The 18,036-nt window shown below is 45.0% G+C and overlaps 1 protein-coding gene across 7 annotated transcripts in view; it reads right to left on the bottom strand.

Moving 5' to 3' along the window:
- The window catches only part of SLC4A11 (solute carrier family 4 member 11), a 256,640-nt gene that overhangs the window by 131,502 nt on the left and 107,102 nt on the right, over positions 1 to 18,036 (bottom strand). For all 7 annotated transcript variants that reach the window (XM_025179543.3, XM_075931014.2, XM_089777745.1 and 4 more), the window contains exon 2: positions 12,528 to 12,578. In XM_025179543.3, coding sequence (XP_025035328.1) covers positions 12,528 to 12,578 — 51 coding nt within the window. The remainder of the gene's footprint in view (positions 1 to 12,527; positions 12,579 to 18,036) is intronic.

Here is an 18,036-nt window from a genome sequence, read left to right as displayed (position 1 = left end):
TAGAGTTGCCACCTAACTAAAGGCAACGATAATAAACCTGTTACACTGCCAGCCTCGCCGATAATAAGAAACATGCAACAAGGCTAGTATCGCTGCTAACTGCACCAACCTGGGAGGAGGTTTTCACAGGCACAAAGGGCAGCTAGATGCCCAATTCTCACTGAAAATCTTGCTTTGAAAGTCAATGGAAGTTATACATTTAATTGCCCTTTGGGCTTTTGGAAAAAAAAAGTCACAGCCTTAAATTCTCAGAGCGAGGTTCTCTGGAACAAGACTACAGCTCATCAATAATTGCTTCATCTTTCATCTCAGCCAATTTGAGATGCATGCTGCTAGACTGCAGCTCAGGCAAGAAGATCCACTTTCAGGATGCAGTCCTCAAAAAGCGGGTGTACAAAGTGCAAACAGAGAAAACACTAGGACCCACTTTGTTGATCTCAACACTTGGGGACTATGAGTGTGAGATCTACTCTACAGCACAAGCAATTTAAGAGCTGTCTAATTCTAAACCACATTAACTGGAGCAGGGAGAACCACCCTGATATTTCAAAGCATCAGTCATCTGGCATTATTCCTTTCTGCAAGATTTAGAAATTGCATTGCCCTGAGTACATACATGCGGAGTCAGAGATTTGTGACCCTATATTTAAAAGTTGGCATCTTATTTACATGTGCGACTTTCTCCCTAGCAATTACAGTTGTGACAAGTGGGGGGGAAATAATCTGTGACAAAAAAAAATTGATAAAAATGTAAAAAGGTTATGCTACAGGGGTGCTTTAACGTTATGACTGGTTTTGTTTTCAGGTGGCATTCATATGCTCAATATGCTAATACCATGAATATTTAGGTCAATTATTGAAAAAAATCCCTTTCAAGTTATATTTTACCCTCAAGCATTCCAAACAAACAATGTACAATTTTTTTTTAAATAACCCTGATAACAAAAAGGATGTAACAGCACAATGTTTATAAGCATTTTTGTTCAATGAGCAACTCAAGCTCAACAACCCCCACACTGATAATTTAATTGTGAGTCTAAAGATTCATGGTGCTTTTCTTAAGACATCAGCTTGTGGATTTATGCAATACATAAGAATTTTAATTTTTTTTTAAAAGGCTTCCAGCCATCATGGTTGGGAGAAAAAGCTGGAAGAGATGGAAATGCTAGAACAGCGGTGGCAAACCCAGGTTTCTTTGATTAAAAAAGTTTGGCTCCTGTTGATTCTGAGCCACGCGCCCAGACTGCTCACGGCCGGCCGCTCACCGCACAGCGCCCCAGCGCCTGCAAGGAGAAGTGCATGGTGGCAGCGGCGGCTCTGGGACCCATGCATTAGGTTAGAGCCAGGTAGGTAGGTGTGTATGTGTGTGCACGTGCGCACGTCCCTGGCTCTGGGGGAGGGCAGAGGGATTGGGTTAGAGCGGGGGGGAGGGGGAAAAGTGCATGGCTGTGGGGGAGGGCAGGAGGATTGGGTAGGGGGGTGCAAAGCTGAAGCACCTTAAACACAAAGTCTTCATGGATGCAGAATAAGGCAGCCAACACAGATGTCATATTTAAATTCCAGGGCAAAAAAAAGAATCAGCATGTACCTGGTTTACACTGTGTTTCTTTATATAAAATTCAAAGGCTATTGTTTGCCAGGCTGAAGCAATTATTCTGAGATATGAGTCTCGCCCTTATTATTTTTGAACCTCTCATATTTGCAGTCTGGGACAAGCACTTCAAATTGTGCTAATGTACTTTTCATTTCAGTTTAATTTTTAAAAACTTACAGGACATAACAGGGCAGTAGTGTTAAATTTAAAATACATGGTGGGGATGTGGTTGTTTTCTTTTTAGTGTGAGAATTTTACTGTATTTTAAAAGGTTGTTTCTTTTTAATTTAATGTTTGTTCCTGGACAAGTTCTCTGAAGATATATGGAATGAACGTGAATTTTTTAAGTGACTAGAGGCTTTTTTATTGGTTTTTGTCCAAAATGTCCTGTAATGTTATTTTTATCACTACATTGTGTGTACTGTATCTATCGATCTATAGATATATATAAAATAAATATATAATACGTGGCTCTTCACACTCTATCCACTGCTATTTTGGCTCTTGCACAATAACCTGCCAGTGTAGACACAGCCCAGGTGCGTGGGTTACATTCGCTCACTGGGCTATGGGAGGAGGGCCAGGGATGTGGGCTCTGAGGTGGGGCCAGAAATGAGGCTTCAGAGTAGGGATGTTAAAATGTGGGTAACTGGCTAACCGTGTAATTTCTGAGGTTACACACACACACACCACGGGGCAGCAGCTAGCTCCCTGAGAGCTGGTGCATGCTGGAGCCAGCTTCTAAGCCAGCTCCCAGCACACACCAGCTGCTGCCTCTGGTACAGGACAGCAGTTGGCTTCCTAGGAGCTGGTGCGCGCCAGGAGACTGTTTTTAAGCTAGCTCCCCGGGCATACTGGCTCCCGCCTGCTGCCCCATGCTGCTGCCTCTGATACAGAGGCAGCTGTGCAGGGCAGCAGGTGTCTCCCTGGGAGCTGGATCAGGAGCTGCATGTAACCGTTTTGGTAACCAATATGCTCGTGCTGATTGGTTACCTGTTTAAACAGCTGCAATCTTATAACCCTAGTTCAGGGTGCGGGAGACAGCTCCAGGCTATGGTAGGGTTGCATATGAGGGTGAGGGCGCCAGCTGAGTGGGTGGGCTTGGAGGTAGGCCCGGGATTGAAGGTTTGGGGTGGAGGAAGGGATTCAGGGCTGGGGTCCGTGGGTGGATGGGAGGTCCAGGAAGGAGTATTGGTGAGGGAGGGGACTCCCGGCTGCGGTAGGGGTTTGGAATGTGTGGGAGGGTTTGCGGTGTGAGGTCCCAGTGGTGCTTACTACGGTTCCCAGGAAACAGCTGCCATGTCCCTAGGTGCAAGTATACGCCGAATGCTGTCCTTGCAATTCCCAGCCAACAGGAATTGTGGGAGTGGCATTTGTGAGTGTAAGGGCAACACACAGAGCCTCCCTCTTTCTAGGGGTGCCAGAGTGGTGGGGACTGCCTCCAGGAGCTACGTGACACCAAGCCAGGTAGGGAGCCGGTCTTAGCTCCGGGCCTCTGCCGCTCCGACAAATGGTCTTTTTAATGGCCCAGTCAACAGTGCAGACTGGAGCAACCAGGGTCCATTTTCAACCAGCATTCCAGTCAAAAGCCAGATGCCTGGCAACCCTATTAGAAACCCACAGTTCCCCTCCCCCAACCCTGCCCGTTCGCCCTTCCCCCCCCAAAGAGAGAGATTGTTTTTAATGCATTGGAATCTATGATAAACACGTCCAAAGTGGCGATGTTGGAAAACAAACAAAAACTGGGCTTGCTTTTTATGGTTTCAAACTGTAAACCTCCCACATGCCGCTCAGTATAGTTGATAATAAAAACGACTACACTCAATCATGTCTATTACAACACGAAAATGGTTGTGAAGCATGTTTCTATCCTCATGAGCATATCTCTAACTATTATTTTCACATGACAGGCGGTAAAATTGACAGCACATATTCAACAGACTGCCAACACTTCAGGATTGGCATGTCTAGGAATAATTAATGATTATGCTTATCAGGTAGTTGACTGCTCTCTAACATCCCTATTGTTAATCCCAGAGTTAGTGTTATGATTTTAAGTGTAACATATTGTAAATGTTAAGAAAATGCACAGATACACCTAACCAAACTTAACTCAGCCCATTCAATGGCACCAATCATGATCAACCACATGGTTATAAACATTTGAGTATTTATGGTCTCAGAATAGATTAGCTGTCTTTAAAAACCATTTTAATTTTGCTACTCCATATTTTTCCCCTTTGTGTCATCAGGTCAAAGAAAAGACTGACACATACTAAACTAATGAAAAACAGGTTTCCTTAAGCAATTTAGCTCAGAATAATTAACAGATTAACTTGTACACCCAGAAAAATTGTTCTTTGCTGGGAGACTGACTACTGTAAATTCGGGGAGACAACACTGTATTTTTCATACAAAACAACAAGATAATAAATCCCAGGTTGTAAGTGCCAAATGGAACTCAACTTTACCTATGGAATAACATAGCCTGCATCTCCACACTGGAAATGGGATTATGAACATATGCAGGTTCAGTATTGCCTCCAATGGGTAGGCTACTTTATTCTGGATTAATATTAATGGGAGAATAATCAAAAGGAATTTACAGAGCGGGAGGAACTTACTTTATACGTATGTTACCAATTCCCTCGTTTTCACATTCACCACATTCCAGAAACAGAAGTTGGGAGGGGGACAGACACACACTTAAAATGCCATCATTACATTTAATATGCACACTTACACATAACCACCCACTTGCTTGACAACAAGGATAATGCAGAAGTGTAACTTCTCAATCAAAGTTATCACCACAGGAACCCAAAGCATGCATAAGAGCTTTTTGCTCGAAGGCTGGGTGATCAAAACTGTGTACATTTGCATCTTACTTCCAGCTACAGGCATTCAGGTAAATTTAAAAAAAAAGAAAAATCCTTTTCAATTCATTGCCAGTTTAAACCAAGTCTGCAAAATTGTCAGGAACATTTACCAAACCAAGCTACAAATTGTATTCCCTGTACCCTTTGTCGTGATAATGGAGGATAATTAAAAATACGTATGTAATTCTACCCAGCTCTAAGGAGAAATGTTATTTTTTCAGCTGATGCCCCACATCTGAGCAGTATGGAAGAGACTAACAAAACAAAAACAAAATAATAAAAAAAAGCAATAATTGTGTTTGCATCTGCCCATTTTAAAAGAATGAGCATTACATTTTTCTTTACTAGAATGTTACACTCTACTTAGCTTTGTGGGCTGAGCCCTTCCCTAGCAGTTCTGTCCCAATTTAACTTACTAGAAATAGTAATGACCCCCAATAGGGATGTTAGATAGAAGGTAACAGAACAGTTGAGCAACTGCATGAACTCTTAGCAGTTAGTCGACTATTCTACAATCCCTCAGGGGCGGGACCAGCAGCCAGCGCACTCCAGCCACACTCCTGGGAAGCTCCCTGCCATCCCACACTACTGCCTCTCTATCAGAAGCAGTAGTGCGGGGTGCCAAGCAGAGCCGGTCGGCGAGGGTAGCCACTATAAAAACCAGCTCCCCTTGCGGACTGGCTGCCTGCTGCCTCGTGCTGTTTCCTCAGATACAGAGGCAGCAGCTCAGGGTAGCAGCAGCCTTTGTCCATGCAGATCCAAGCTCCCCATGGACAGAGGCTTCTGGAGGAAGTTGCCACGAAGCAGCCTCTGTCTGTGGTGGCCTGGGCTGGCCACAGAAGGCGGCTGTTCTGGCAGCAGCCCCTGTCCACTGAGGGTCCGAGCTCCCCACGGACAGAAGCAGCTCCGCCTCCCACAGAGCAGTTGGGAGTCCTCTCCCTCACCTCTGTCTATGTCAAGTCTGGGCCTGCCACAGGGAGGGGCTGCTTCACGGCAGCAGCCCCTGTCCACTAGGGGTCCAAACTCCCAGGGCTTTTAAGCCAGCTCCCACCAGCACCGGCTCCTGCTCCCCACTGCTTGTTGCCTCTGACACAGAGGCAGCGGGGGAGAGGCGTAGAATGCAAGTAGTCGCCTAGATTAACCGATAACCTTTAGCCTAGCCTAGGCTAATCATATAGTCGACTACTCTTTTACATCCCTAACAGGTATTTATGCTATGGCAGTCCTCTGGACTGTGGGAGCCCTATAGACAACTTCAGTGTTGAGTTAAATAAGCATTTCACATCCATCTCAGGACTCTCTTCACTCCAGAGGTAATGGGTTATGTCTGCCAATCCCCAAGACCCACAGCCACTTGGTAAAAATGGAAAAGATAGTTAGAGAATGACCTATTTCCCACAAGTTTGAAGATAGCCATTTTAACAAGGAGGCTTCTGAGATACTAGCTGGGGAGAATTTTTCTCTTTACTACTGTACAGTCATGATTTCCAAATCTATTATGTGGGGTGTATTTTGTCATAAAACAAGCCAGATGGAAATGCAAACTTTTCTCTGCTGCCTTAACAATTCACAACAGACACGAAAAAACCGATATACTACTACAAAAGAAAAAAAAAGTTCTTCTGTATATATTCCAGTATTCTATTATACAACTAGTTATCTAAGAAGCCTTATAAATAATCTAAGTAATTCAATGGGTTTTTTTTAAACCACAGCAACATGCAGATTTTCTGTTCCACACTACAAGCCACTAAATTAGAAACCTTCATTTTAATTTATGGCTTAGAAATAAAAACCTGTAGGAACACACGCAAGTTGACTTCTGGCTTGTCACCAGCAGTTGTGGTGCATTTGTGGCTGGCAAACAGACATTGTACTGGAAAATCCAATTCCCATTGTGAAATGATTCTTCTCAGAATGCTATTTAGATTAATTTCATATTTAGATAAAACTATTTTTTTTAAAAAAAAAGCAAAACTATGACACACATTCCAAACTTAAATGCAAAACCAAAACCACAACAACAAATAGATAAAATATGTCCAAACATCCCCAACCAGGCTAGTCCCTCCAGCAGAACTGCCATTTATTGTGCCAACAAAGCCAATTAATAAGTCAGCAGAGACCAAAAAAACCATAAGATATGCTCCGGAAGGCAGAACCTATGTTGTACTTGCTCGACCAGCTTTAAAACAACGCAAGGTTTCACTTATTCCACAGAATGTTAGGATTCCTTCTTTTACGATTTATAACCCCGCAGAAAATTCAAACAACATTCTCTTCAGAGAAAATGAAGATTCAGCACTAGCACATGTTGCCTAATCTTTTAAAAAGTCAATTATGTTGGTAAATACAATTATGTTCTATGGATACTAATTCCTTTAGAACTAATCCATTTACAGTGAAAGTTTAGGTATCTGTACACCTTTTAACAATGAGCAGAACTAGAAAGTTCCACTAGGAAAAAGACAAGTAGCTTAATGAGTTTTTATTCTGAACACTGCTTGCAGAGCTGCACTTCATCGAGATTTTAATTAATCTTCAGATTTGGACCTGGTCTTTACAATCATTTGAACAGACATTTTAAATTGCCAGGAAGGACTCTCGCTGACATGAAATTTGATTCAGGACACCAACTGGTCAACTCAAATTCACAATCTGTGTCAAACACAGTTGCTGTTTACGAGCTTAGGAAAAAAAATACTGACATCCGTGGCAAAAAAAGGAAAGAAAAAGGCAATGCAGAGGCAGTGATCAGTTCATTGCTCTTAAGTATTTTACCAATGAGAACAAGGGATTTGCAGTATGCCGTTAAATCTGCTCAGTTTCGTATACAAGTCAACACAGAATGTGCAGCTAGATACCAGCATACTGTTCTTTGATGGAGAAACTGGAATTGATTCCTCATTTTTGCCAGCTTGCTCTTGATTCTTCAAAACTACTAGTTAAAACTTAAAGAATATTTCATATACACCTCCCCCTACCGATACTAAATCCAGTTCTTGGCTGTAGCTTTCTTTGAAGTTCTTCCAGTCAACATGCAGGACCACAAAATGTGTGTGTCTCAATGTTTGCACGAGGGGTGGGTTCAACAGCAGTACACAAGACGGGCTTCACCAGGTGCAGATGGTTACAAAATGGATAAAAAGGCATTAGAGAAATTCTTGCGATTTGGGCATATCAAACACTCATGAGGACAATCCGTTAGATACTCTTCCAGTGGTAAAGGCTTATGGATGTAAGCATCATTCCAAGAAAAATTAGGGTTTCAATTAAGTGGAGACAATAGCAGTTGTTGCACTGCAAGAAATAAAGAACAGCAATGTTTTCATCAAAAAAAGCCACACACATTATAACCTAGATGGGAAGAGCATAAATGTTTAGCTTGGCAAAAGGGATCATCAGTTTCTCAGATCAATATCTAAAAAGATGAGGTGAGGTAGGGGTAACAATATCTTGTTGGTTAATGGCTAATTAAAAGACAAGGCTTGGGAATGGGGAAGGAAAAAAACACCGCAATTATACCTAGAGATACGATCAGTAGACCATTCCAGGATGGAGATAACCACAAAGCCGGAAGACAAATTGTTATAAAGCCTAAGTAACAAAAAACACTAACAAGGTCTATTTCTCCAGTATAACCCAACAAAAAGCTATTGAAATAAGCAGGGCTTGACGAACGGTGGTGAAAGCCGCTCGCCAGCCCCACACTGCGCATGCGTAAGACCCGCATTGCGCATGCGTGTGCCACAAATGAACGGGGCGCCCGGCTGAAATCTACACGCCATGGGCGAGTAGATTCAATACTTTGTCGAGCCCTGGAAATAAGTGAAGGAAGTTGCTGGTATAAAAACAATAAGCAACTCAAACTCTCTCAGTCATCATTTGTCAAGTTATAAATTGGGGTATGGTTTAGAGAAGCAATTTAAATGATAAGCCTGCTTTACAAAGCCATTTATTTTGACACCTCTACATGGAAAACATCAAAGGGTTAGTCGTGTTAGGCTAGGTCTACATGGGAAGGTTTGGCGACAAACGTGCTGTCAACATGCAAAAGTCAATGAAAGTGAAAACAAGTCAAACTGGTTTTCCTGCCTCCTATTGAGGACATTTAGTGGCCACATTGCTAACTCCCCTGTCAACAGATAAGAACAAAGCAATGTGGGTAAGCATCCCACAATGCAGTGTTGTGGGAAGGCAGAGCTGATCCCTGTACTTCTTGGGATTCCTTCCTAGCTCTGTGAGTTCACCATGCTGAGGAATATCTAAGCAGCACAGCAGTCTCTCTAGCCCTCCCCCTATAGCAGCAGCAGTCTGCCTGCCACTGTTTCTCCAGTACAGGCAGAACAGGAGCACTCCAATGATTTGTTCTTTGTTCCCCAAACAGAGCGGCTCACTCAGCTCTCATAGTTTCTGGAGCTTTAAAAGGAGGAGGACTGCATGCCTGCAGGGTAGCAGAGATCACAAAACACTGAGCAGAGCCATCAAAGCACGCATTGTGGGATACTGGTGGAAGTCCATTCTCTCAACAAAAACAAACAGTCCACACTGGCTCTTTGTCAACAATAAAGGCGAGGGGGAAAAGACAAAAGTCTCTTGCAGGGATGGAATTTTTTTGTCGTCAAAACTGGGTATTTTTCATGACAAAAGTTGCATTACAGTGTGTGCGCTCTCACTGTTCTGTCAACAAAAAGAAGTTTTTGGTGCCACTGTAGACAATACGTTAGTCTCCATACCTAGAGGTGTTTAAGTCTTGGCTTGACAAAGCCCTGGCCGGGTTGATTTAGTTGGAATTGGTCCTGCCTAGAGCAGGGGGCTGGACTTGATGACCTTCTGAGGTCTCTTCCAGTTCTATGATTCTATGATACTCTATGATACAAAAAGAAAGGAGTCCTGTGGCACCTTAAAGAGTAAGATGTGGGTTTTTGCCCAAATAAATCTGGTAAGTGCTACAGGACTCCTCGTTGTTTTTATAAAATGGAAGGTGACTCACTTCAGAGGAAGTGGACTAAGGAATGACAATATGGCTTCCTCTAAATTAAACTACAGTTTAGACTCTGAGTTTCTGGACAAGACATTTAACTTCTGTACACCTACATTTTCCCCAAACATGAAAGAGAGCTAACAGATCTTTGTCTCTCCCATCTCCCTCTGAGGGAGGAAAGTTATATGAAGTAGTATCTTTATTGGACCAACCTCAGTTGGCAGGAGGGACAAACTTTGACCTTCACAGAGCTCTTCCTCAGATCGAGACCTCAGCAGGTTATCAAATCCAACCCCCTGCTAAAAGCAGGCCCAACCCCAACTAAATCATCCCAGGTAGGACTGTGTCAAGCCGGGACTTAAAAGCGTCTAGGGATGGAGATTCCATCGCCTCCGTAGGTAACTAGGGTTGCCAGGTGTCCGGTATTCACCCAGACAGTCCGGTATTTTCGGCTCTCCCCCCGCCCCCCCCCCCGAGTTCCCCCTGGCTCCCAACACCCCCAGCCCCCATGCTTACCTGTTCCCCAAGGCTGCCAGGCAAAAGACCTAAGGGAAGCAATGCTTTCCCCTGGGTCTTAGTGCTCAACCGCTCCTATCCCTGCACTCACTTTTAAAGGGTACATGCTGTTTTATTTATTTATTTGTTTTTGCTCAACAACTTTGGTCTCCTCCCTTTTTCCCTGCTCCCCCCCTTCAACAGAATTTTTTCCTGGGTTTTTTTTTGGGGGGGGGGAGGGGGGTTGATATTTTTGTTTCAACCATCTGCCAACCCTATAGGTAACCCATTCCAGTACTTCACCACCCTCCTAGGGAAATAATTAAGATCTGGGGAAGTTAAAAAGAAGGTAGGTCACTTTGTTAAGCACAAGGGATTCACACATGCTGTCGGAGACCACTTAAAAATGAAGTAAGCAATAAAAAAAATTAGATTGTTAGGCATAAGGGGTTCACGCAGGGTGATGCAAGAACTAATGCTTGTAAAACCCTCCATAAGTGTTATTCTAATTTTTATTCTTCCTAAATTCTGTGCAGGAGGTTCACTGTGCTCACATCCCAATTAGCACAGAGATTTTAAGAAGGTGAGTCATCTAGAATTAGTAGCAAAAGTGAACTTTTTTAAAAAAGGCCAGATTTTATCACTAAGACGAGGAGGAAAACGACTGACAGGAGATTTAAGGGCAAAGTAACAAAACAAAACAAAAATCCACCACCTTTACAATTCTAATCTGCCTGGGTGCAATTATAAGAGCATTGCATTAAAAACGCCCCCAACAAGCAAAACCAGAGGAAACCTAGCAATGGGAAAGAAGAGTCTGCATAATTAGCGCAAGTTCTTGGATTTTAGAAAGTATCCCCTGTGGATGGACGAGATGGAGATTAGTTAACAGTATAGCCCAGTTAACTGTGCCATCGGGACACATTGCGTTCACAGTGCCCAGAGGCCAACTGGGGACCTGAATGCCGGGAGCCTGCCTCCAGCTCTTCAAGACTGCTGACAACAGCAGATGAACTAAAATGCTCTGCAGTCTTGACAAAAACCCGGAGAAAAAAAAAAGCCTCTCTGTTCGTGGCATCTGGAGGAAAAGGTTCAGGGCCCTGGGGATCTGTTGTTACTGCTGCGAGTTGAGTGCCCTGAATGGGGACACACTGCGTACCTTTGAATCCAGTTCTCGACATGAGGGCCGGCACCTGGACGAGGTGAAGCGCTCACCCTGCTCTCTCTGAACCCCCAAGACCACACAGTTGGGCCTGAGGTGGCAAAGGCTGCTCGGCCCTGCAGCATGAGGACAGTGACACCTGGGCAGGCTGAGCTTGGCCAGGCTGGGGGGGGAAGTCCCCCAGGTTCTAGGACCTGCAAGTGGCCAAGACCTGCTCCTCGGACGGCAGATACTCCCACTCAGGACTGCCCTTCCCAGTGGCCCTTTCCTCAGCACTCCTCAGCCCGCTCTTCCCAGCATCCTTCAGTCAAGCTCCTGCAGCCCCTCAAGAGCCCAGAGGTGGTAGAAATGTAGCAGCGCCTGTAGGTGGGGAGGGTTGGGGGGGGCAGCAGGGCCCACCGGGGCTGAGTGAGGGGCAGCAGGTGCGGGCAAGAGATTAACAGAGCGGGGCATGTCCCTGTGCTTGAGGCCAAAGCCCCGGCAGCACTTGCAATGCGACCAAGAACACCGACCGCCGAGCAGCTCAGTGTCTGAGCCGCGACCGCCATCCTGCCTGCTGTGGTGGGGAGCATCTGGGGAGAGGCTGGGAGTGTTGCCCCACCAGCCTGGCTGGGAGCCACTTCCTGCTCCTCAGAGCCCTGTCTCGTGCTCGGTAGCCCTGCCAGCCACTGCCAATGGAGGGTCCCAGGGCAGAAAGCTCATCTTGTGTGGCAACAACAGTGGCATGCAGGCCTCTCGATGAGCTCTGAGCTAGTGCTGGTTTCCATGAGCAGGGCACCCGTCACTCTCCACTCCCAGCCCCAGCAGCTGTGAGATTGCCCAGATAAGGAGCAAAGCCCCAATATCCTTTCTCAAGGGAGGCTGGCCCCAGCCTGAGAGGCTCTCCAATGGGAGGCTAGTGTGTAAGGGTCACAACACATCAAGCTCTCAACTGTACTGGAGGGAGAGAGGAAGTTCATGGTCCCAGAAACTGACCACTCTAGGCAGCTGCCTAGTTTTTCTAAAGGTAGAGTGATTCCCTCAATATACTGCCCATGCTGTATCTGGCACATCAAGTAGAAAGATAAAAACCCAAAAAAGAACCAGAAAAGAAACTGCCCAGGCATCAAAAACCTGAAAACACCAATATTCAAAACAATAAGGCATTAGATCTACGGGACTTAATTGTACAGACAGACTATTTGTTGCACTAGAATTATGCTATGCAGCATTCCATTCATTCATGCAAATGTGGGTTCAAACCCAGATTAGGTCATAAGTGAAATGGATTTGATACTCCAACTGTGGCCAGACAGATCTTCAAAATCGACCAAGTCATTTTTCCATTGATACATCTAGGTCACGATGGTAGTTTCTTTTTTATGCCATACAGCGTGCCACAAATTAGTAGAAAAGAAATAAAATAATACTCACCAGTCTCTTCAAAAAAATACCCATTTCTGGACATCGCTGCCGGTGGACTTTCTAAAAAAATAAAAAGGAGAAAGACAGATTAAGTGGGGGAAAGCATAATGAATTTGAATACTTTGGTTTCATTGCTTAGAGCATCAAACGCCCGCAGACAGACGGAAGAAAACGATTACAGACATTAATGATTTATTCTGTTACTGACAAGTTTAACCTTTTGTTTACTGACGTTCACGTTTCCCAGAATGTGCAATACAATCACCATCTCCTGCAAGAAGTGTTTAAAAAACTTAAGTTTCAGCTGCCCTGTCTGCATGTGGGGCATCCAGGACAAGATAGCACATTAGTAAACATCTGTGCAAGCCCAATTACGTCGGCGAGACCTGTCAGACCTGAAGGAACATATTGGTGCAAGTATTAACACAAAAGTCTGCCGAGGGACGACCCTATCAACATGAGTAAATAATGGCATCCAACTGGTAAACACAAATATGGCACTGTAGGCTTTGATAATTAATTAGAATGAAATCTTTGCTTAGAGGAGAGCTTGACTTTATAATCCATTCTGCTCCTTTTAACAAACCAGCAGGGGCACCTGAACGAGAGGTTTGCCCCTGGTGACAAACATACGCATGTCTTCTTCTGCCCGCTGACCAACTCTGCATGCAGCCAACAGATGCCATTTCTTCCAGCTAGGAATGTAAAATCCTGATTAATTAACCAACTAATTAAATGTTAAATCAACTTAACATTTAACCCAGTGGTGGGTAAAAGAGCCTCTGCAGGCCGGATCCACCCCACCGAGACCAATCAGAGCATAGGGATGGGGGAGTGCGCAGCGCTTAGTAAACCCAGGTAGTTGACTCTAAACGCCGTGCGCCGGAGGGCAGGAAGCGAAAGACTTCGCGTTCCTCCTGCCCCCAAGCCAATCAGGGAAAAGCACGAAGTTTCCTCCCACCCTGCAAGGGGCTCGACACTTATGAGTCAACCTCCAGCTGCTGCTTAGCTGGCAGGTGACTAAGCACTGCGCTCCCTTGCAGAGCGGGGGCAGACTTCACTTGCTGCCCCTTCCCCAATGCCCTGAGTGACCTGAGGATGGAGAGGGGAGAGTGCACAGTCTCCTCCGACCCGTCAGGGGCACAGGCACCTAGAGGAAAACGCCAGCTGTTCAGAATGGCTGGTGGTTCTCTCTGGGGAGGGCAGGATCAAAGACTTCACGGGCTCCCCCACACACAGACCAATCAGGGTCCATGGGCGGAGAAGCACAGAAGTGTCCTGGCCCCTCCCCTTCCACCTAAAGCCCCTCCCCTTCCTGGGTTGCCCAAAGCCACCTCAAAAATTTCTCAAGTAGCCCCTGGTCAAAAATTATTGCCCACCCCTGGTTTAACCAATTAACCAGGGATCTAGCCTCAGGGCTCCCTGCCCCACCAGCTCTCAGCCCCGCTGGGGCAGCCCTCTTCCTCCCACCTACTGCAGAACAGATGTTTCATGGAATTCGGGACGCTCCAGAGGAAAGGGGAGGAGCCAGAACTGAGCATGCTCAGGGGAAAAGGTGGGAGGGGGGGGCTTGTGGAATCTCCAGAAGGATGTTGGAATGGGGGTTGAGCAAAGGCGGGGTGCAGAAGCAGCTGCTCCTGGCCAGAGGGGAAGTCCCTGCCTATCGCTAAGTTCACTCAAGAACCAGCAGTTGCGCAAAGTATGATTGACACGCGGCTGTCGAAGGACAAAAGGCTGAAATTGGCCCTGTCCATTCTGAAGGACGATGTGGCTAACTGCCTCCTCTTAGACACGTATGTGCAATTTTGGCATTTGTGCCAGGTTGAATTTTTAAACCCACAACTAAACAATTCAGACTGCTGGCGCCGGATAAGTCAACCCCCCTTTTAAAAAGGCAAAAGAATGGCCACTCTTCATGAGCCTACCTCTGCTCATCCCCCGCATGGCCCTGCCTCTGTCCAGACAGAAGCCAGAGCCAGGTCACAGTATAAGCTCTATGGAGAGCCCCAGATCTTCCACGTGCTCACTTCACCTCTCCACCGGGAAGAGCTGGCCCTGCCCCTGAACCTCGAGTAGGGATAGGAGGGGTCTGCAGGCAATCTGGGAAAAATGCTGTCCCGGAGTTTTCAGCCCAGGAGCGGGACTTGAACCTTGCACTTTGGGACCATCTCCCCTCCCCCAATTTGGAATGGGCAGTCCCCATAGTTTAGGACCACTGAGTGCTTGGCGTGCTGCCCACTTCTCTGCCCCTTCCTAGGGTTGCCAGGTATCCAGTTTTGAACTGGACAGTCCGGTATTTGAGCTTTCTGTCCGGTAAATAAATTGAGGAAATACCAGACACATAAACGTCCAGTATTTTCTAATTAGGTACGTTTTAGTATTAGGAGTATCAGTACGTAGTTGTGTACTGCCTGGCTAGTAGACAGGCTCACGCTGCGTGAGTGTGTCTACCAGCCAGGCAGTAGGCAACTACATAGTAGAGGGGGGAGAACAGCAAGGGGGTGGGACCGGGATGAAATTCCTGGGACCAGACTCGCCCATGCACCCTGCTGGGACTATGCTCGGAATGAGCAGCACTCCAGGATCTGCGTACGCCCAGGCCAGACCCACTGGCCAATCGTCCCCCGACCCCTCCTGGCCGGTCCCCCCCGCCCGCCATCTGAGATTAAGTGTGTGTGTACTTTTTTTTTTTTTTTAAGCCTTCTGGTAACCCTATCCCTTCCCGGTGCTCCAGGCAGGTTGGAGAGCACTTGGTGCACCGTACCGCCTCCTCCCCTCCCCAGGGGGCCAGAGCCTCAGCAGAGAGTGCGGGGGGCTGTAGGTGGGACTCAAGGTCTGCCTCCCTCAGCCCCAACTGCACCAACCACCCGTGCCTATAAGCAGGCACCAGTTGTGACAGAGCTGAGGAAAGATTGATGGCAGGCGGGGACAGAAGTAGCAGGAACAGACGGAATGAGGAAGCAAGAATGTATGCAAATGTTAAATCATACGGTGACAAAACGAGAGGGAAGTAACAGTATGCAGCAGCGCTGCAGCTATGTCAGTCCCAGGATATCAGAGAGACAATGAAGAGGCGTCTTTTATGGGACCCACTCCTGACGGTGAGGGAAAGCTTTCAAGCTTACATAGAGCTTTTCTTCTGGGCTGTAACTGAACTGTTCAGTCTCCCTTGGAGCGACAGCAGTTTTGTATCCGATTGTTTGAGCTCAGACTTGTCAACAGAAGGATGCACCTTGCATTCATGGAAATTAACACGCTCTGCTGGGGGGAGTGGTTTTAGCACAGCCATTTGCCACACAGTTATCTTCCCATTCCATCTTCAATTATTTATAAATTGTCCATCCAGTCTACTATGTATTATTTCTTACCACTTTCCTAAAAAAGCCAAGCCGACCAAAAAAAGTAGAATGCACACAGACTCAAGTATCAAGAGAGGAAAGCCCCAGCTAGGGATTAAAAAATGCAAAATCCTGTAAAACAACCCCCGTAAAAGTGGACCTTCTTTATATCACCTGGGTCAGGCGGAAGGGAATTGAAGAAGGGTCACAACTCACAATAAAAGCTGTGGAAATGGAGCTCTTAATTCTCAGGAATATGTTAAAAGAATCACTTGAACAACCCTTTACATAGCAGCCATATGCTGTATTTGAGGGGCAAATTCACTGGTGTGTAAATAGTGGTGTAAGCTTGTCAAAAGGCAGATGAAAGAGGCAGAAGGGCATTACGTGCACTGATTTGGCATTTGGCAGGTGTGTAAAACAAGTGCTAGGAGACAGAAATTTGGGCCTCTGGTTATCAGAGATAGTATAACACAGTGTGAAGCAGATGACTTTGATTTACAGTATAGGATGCTAGTATTTAGTTTCATTGGTACTACTATCCTAACTTTCACCCTTATCCCTCAACCTGTGTTGAACCTGTTTACATTCATTTTGCCTAACTAGGGCCAAATTTGCTTCTGGCATAACTCCATTTGAGAGTTATACCAGTGCAAATGTTGGCCCATTAAATGTGAGAAGGATACAAGTTACGCTACTTCGCTGCTTATACTCATTTTCTAACCAACTTACACCCAGCTTGCAACTTCATTGCTGAATGTGTCTCAGAGACTTCTATTGGGCTCCATTTGCTTCAAGCATGTATATTATTTGAGGCTATTTAACTAAAGAAAATTAAAAAGGATGAACCTGGAGACCAGCCCAGGACAAAAGAAGAAACAAAACATGTGCTTCCCAGAGAGGCAAAGTGATAAATAAGAAAAATGATTGGGCTTCTGGACAAGTCATGAAAGGGTCTGAAAATACTCTATAGAAGTATGTTTTATATAGGTAGGAGGGACTAGGAAAATATGATTGTTACGTTAATGACTGAAGGATGATTTAGGAGTTGCCCATTTTTAAGGCACAGCCACGCACGCAGATCAATAAATAAAAAACAGATCAAGTTAAAAAAAAATAAGATCCCTTGATGAAACTGCCACAAAATAATGAAGTCCAATAATAACAAGGGGCAGTCAACAGGCAAAACACAGGCCAACCCGGATCACCAGAGATTTTTTAATAGACCCCAAAATGTTTGAATCATCATTAGCAGTGCATCTATACTACACTTCTCTTTCAAAAGAGGAATGCAAGTGAGGGAAATAAAAAATGCAAGTGAAGCGCTGATTTACAAATCTCATGCTTCGTTTGCATAATCTCATCTGATCGCTTTTTCGAAAGATTTTTGGGAAAAAAAGCAGTCTAGATGGGGTTCTTTAATAAAAAACCAAAAAAACCCACCTTTTTCGAGAAAACCTTTATTCTTGAAAAAAATTAGGTTTACAGCGTTCTTTCAAAAAGGGGGGAGGTTCCGAAAGAACCCCATCTAGACTGCTTTTTTTTAAAAATATCTTCCGAAAAAGCGATCAGATGAGATTATGCAAATGAAGCACGAGATTTGTAAATCAGCACTTCATTTCCTTTTTTTATTTCCCTCATTTGCATTCCTTTTTCGAAGGAGGAATATAGTCTAGACGCACCCTAATATTATCACTGAATCTGGACCTTGACTGTACCTTAACCAAAAAAAATTAACTCTCAATTTATAATGAGCATGAAGTCCACATAATTAAGGGTATGATGGAATATAGAACACATTTTTTGCACATCATAGGGTTTTTTTTTTTTTTTTTAAATAAAATTAGGTCAAATGCATTTTCATTGCATTTTGAAATCATATCAGAGAGGAAACTAAGCGGCTCTTCGCTGTTTCTCTAGCCTCCTTCACAGCATAATTATGTTTCCATTGCATTCATGAAGTAACACGGTTATCCTCTGAAGGCCGAAAACCCCGACAAATATATAAATCTACAATTATTTTCACCAAAGCCTATGCTTTTTATTATATCAACTAGATGATTTACCCAGTGTTGCTTGGGTCTTTAACTCAATTTTTGTTTTATGGGAAATAAAATGAAACTGCACATGCTTCATTGAAATCATTGCTCGGGGTGGGTCTCAGGAGGAGGGGTTCTGCA

This window comes from Pelodiscus sinensis, chromosome 4 (assembly GCF_052426305.1).
Source record: "Pelodiscus sinensis isolate ZL-2025 chromosome 4, ASM5242630v1, whole genome shotgun sequence".
NCBI lineage: Eukaryota > Metazoa > Chordata > Testudines > Trionychidae > Pelodiscus > Pelodiscus sinensis.
The sequence above is the reverse complement of the archived record's forward strand: the minus strand, read 5'-3'. Positions and strand labels throughout refer to the sequence as shown.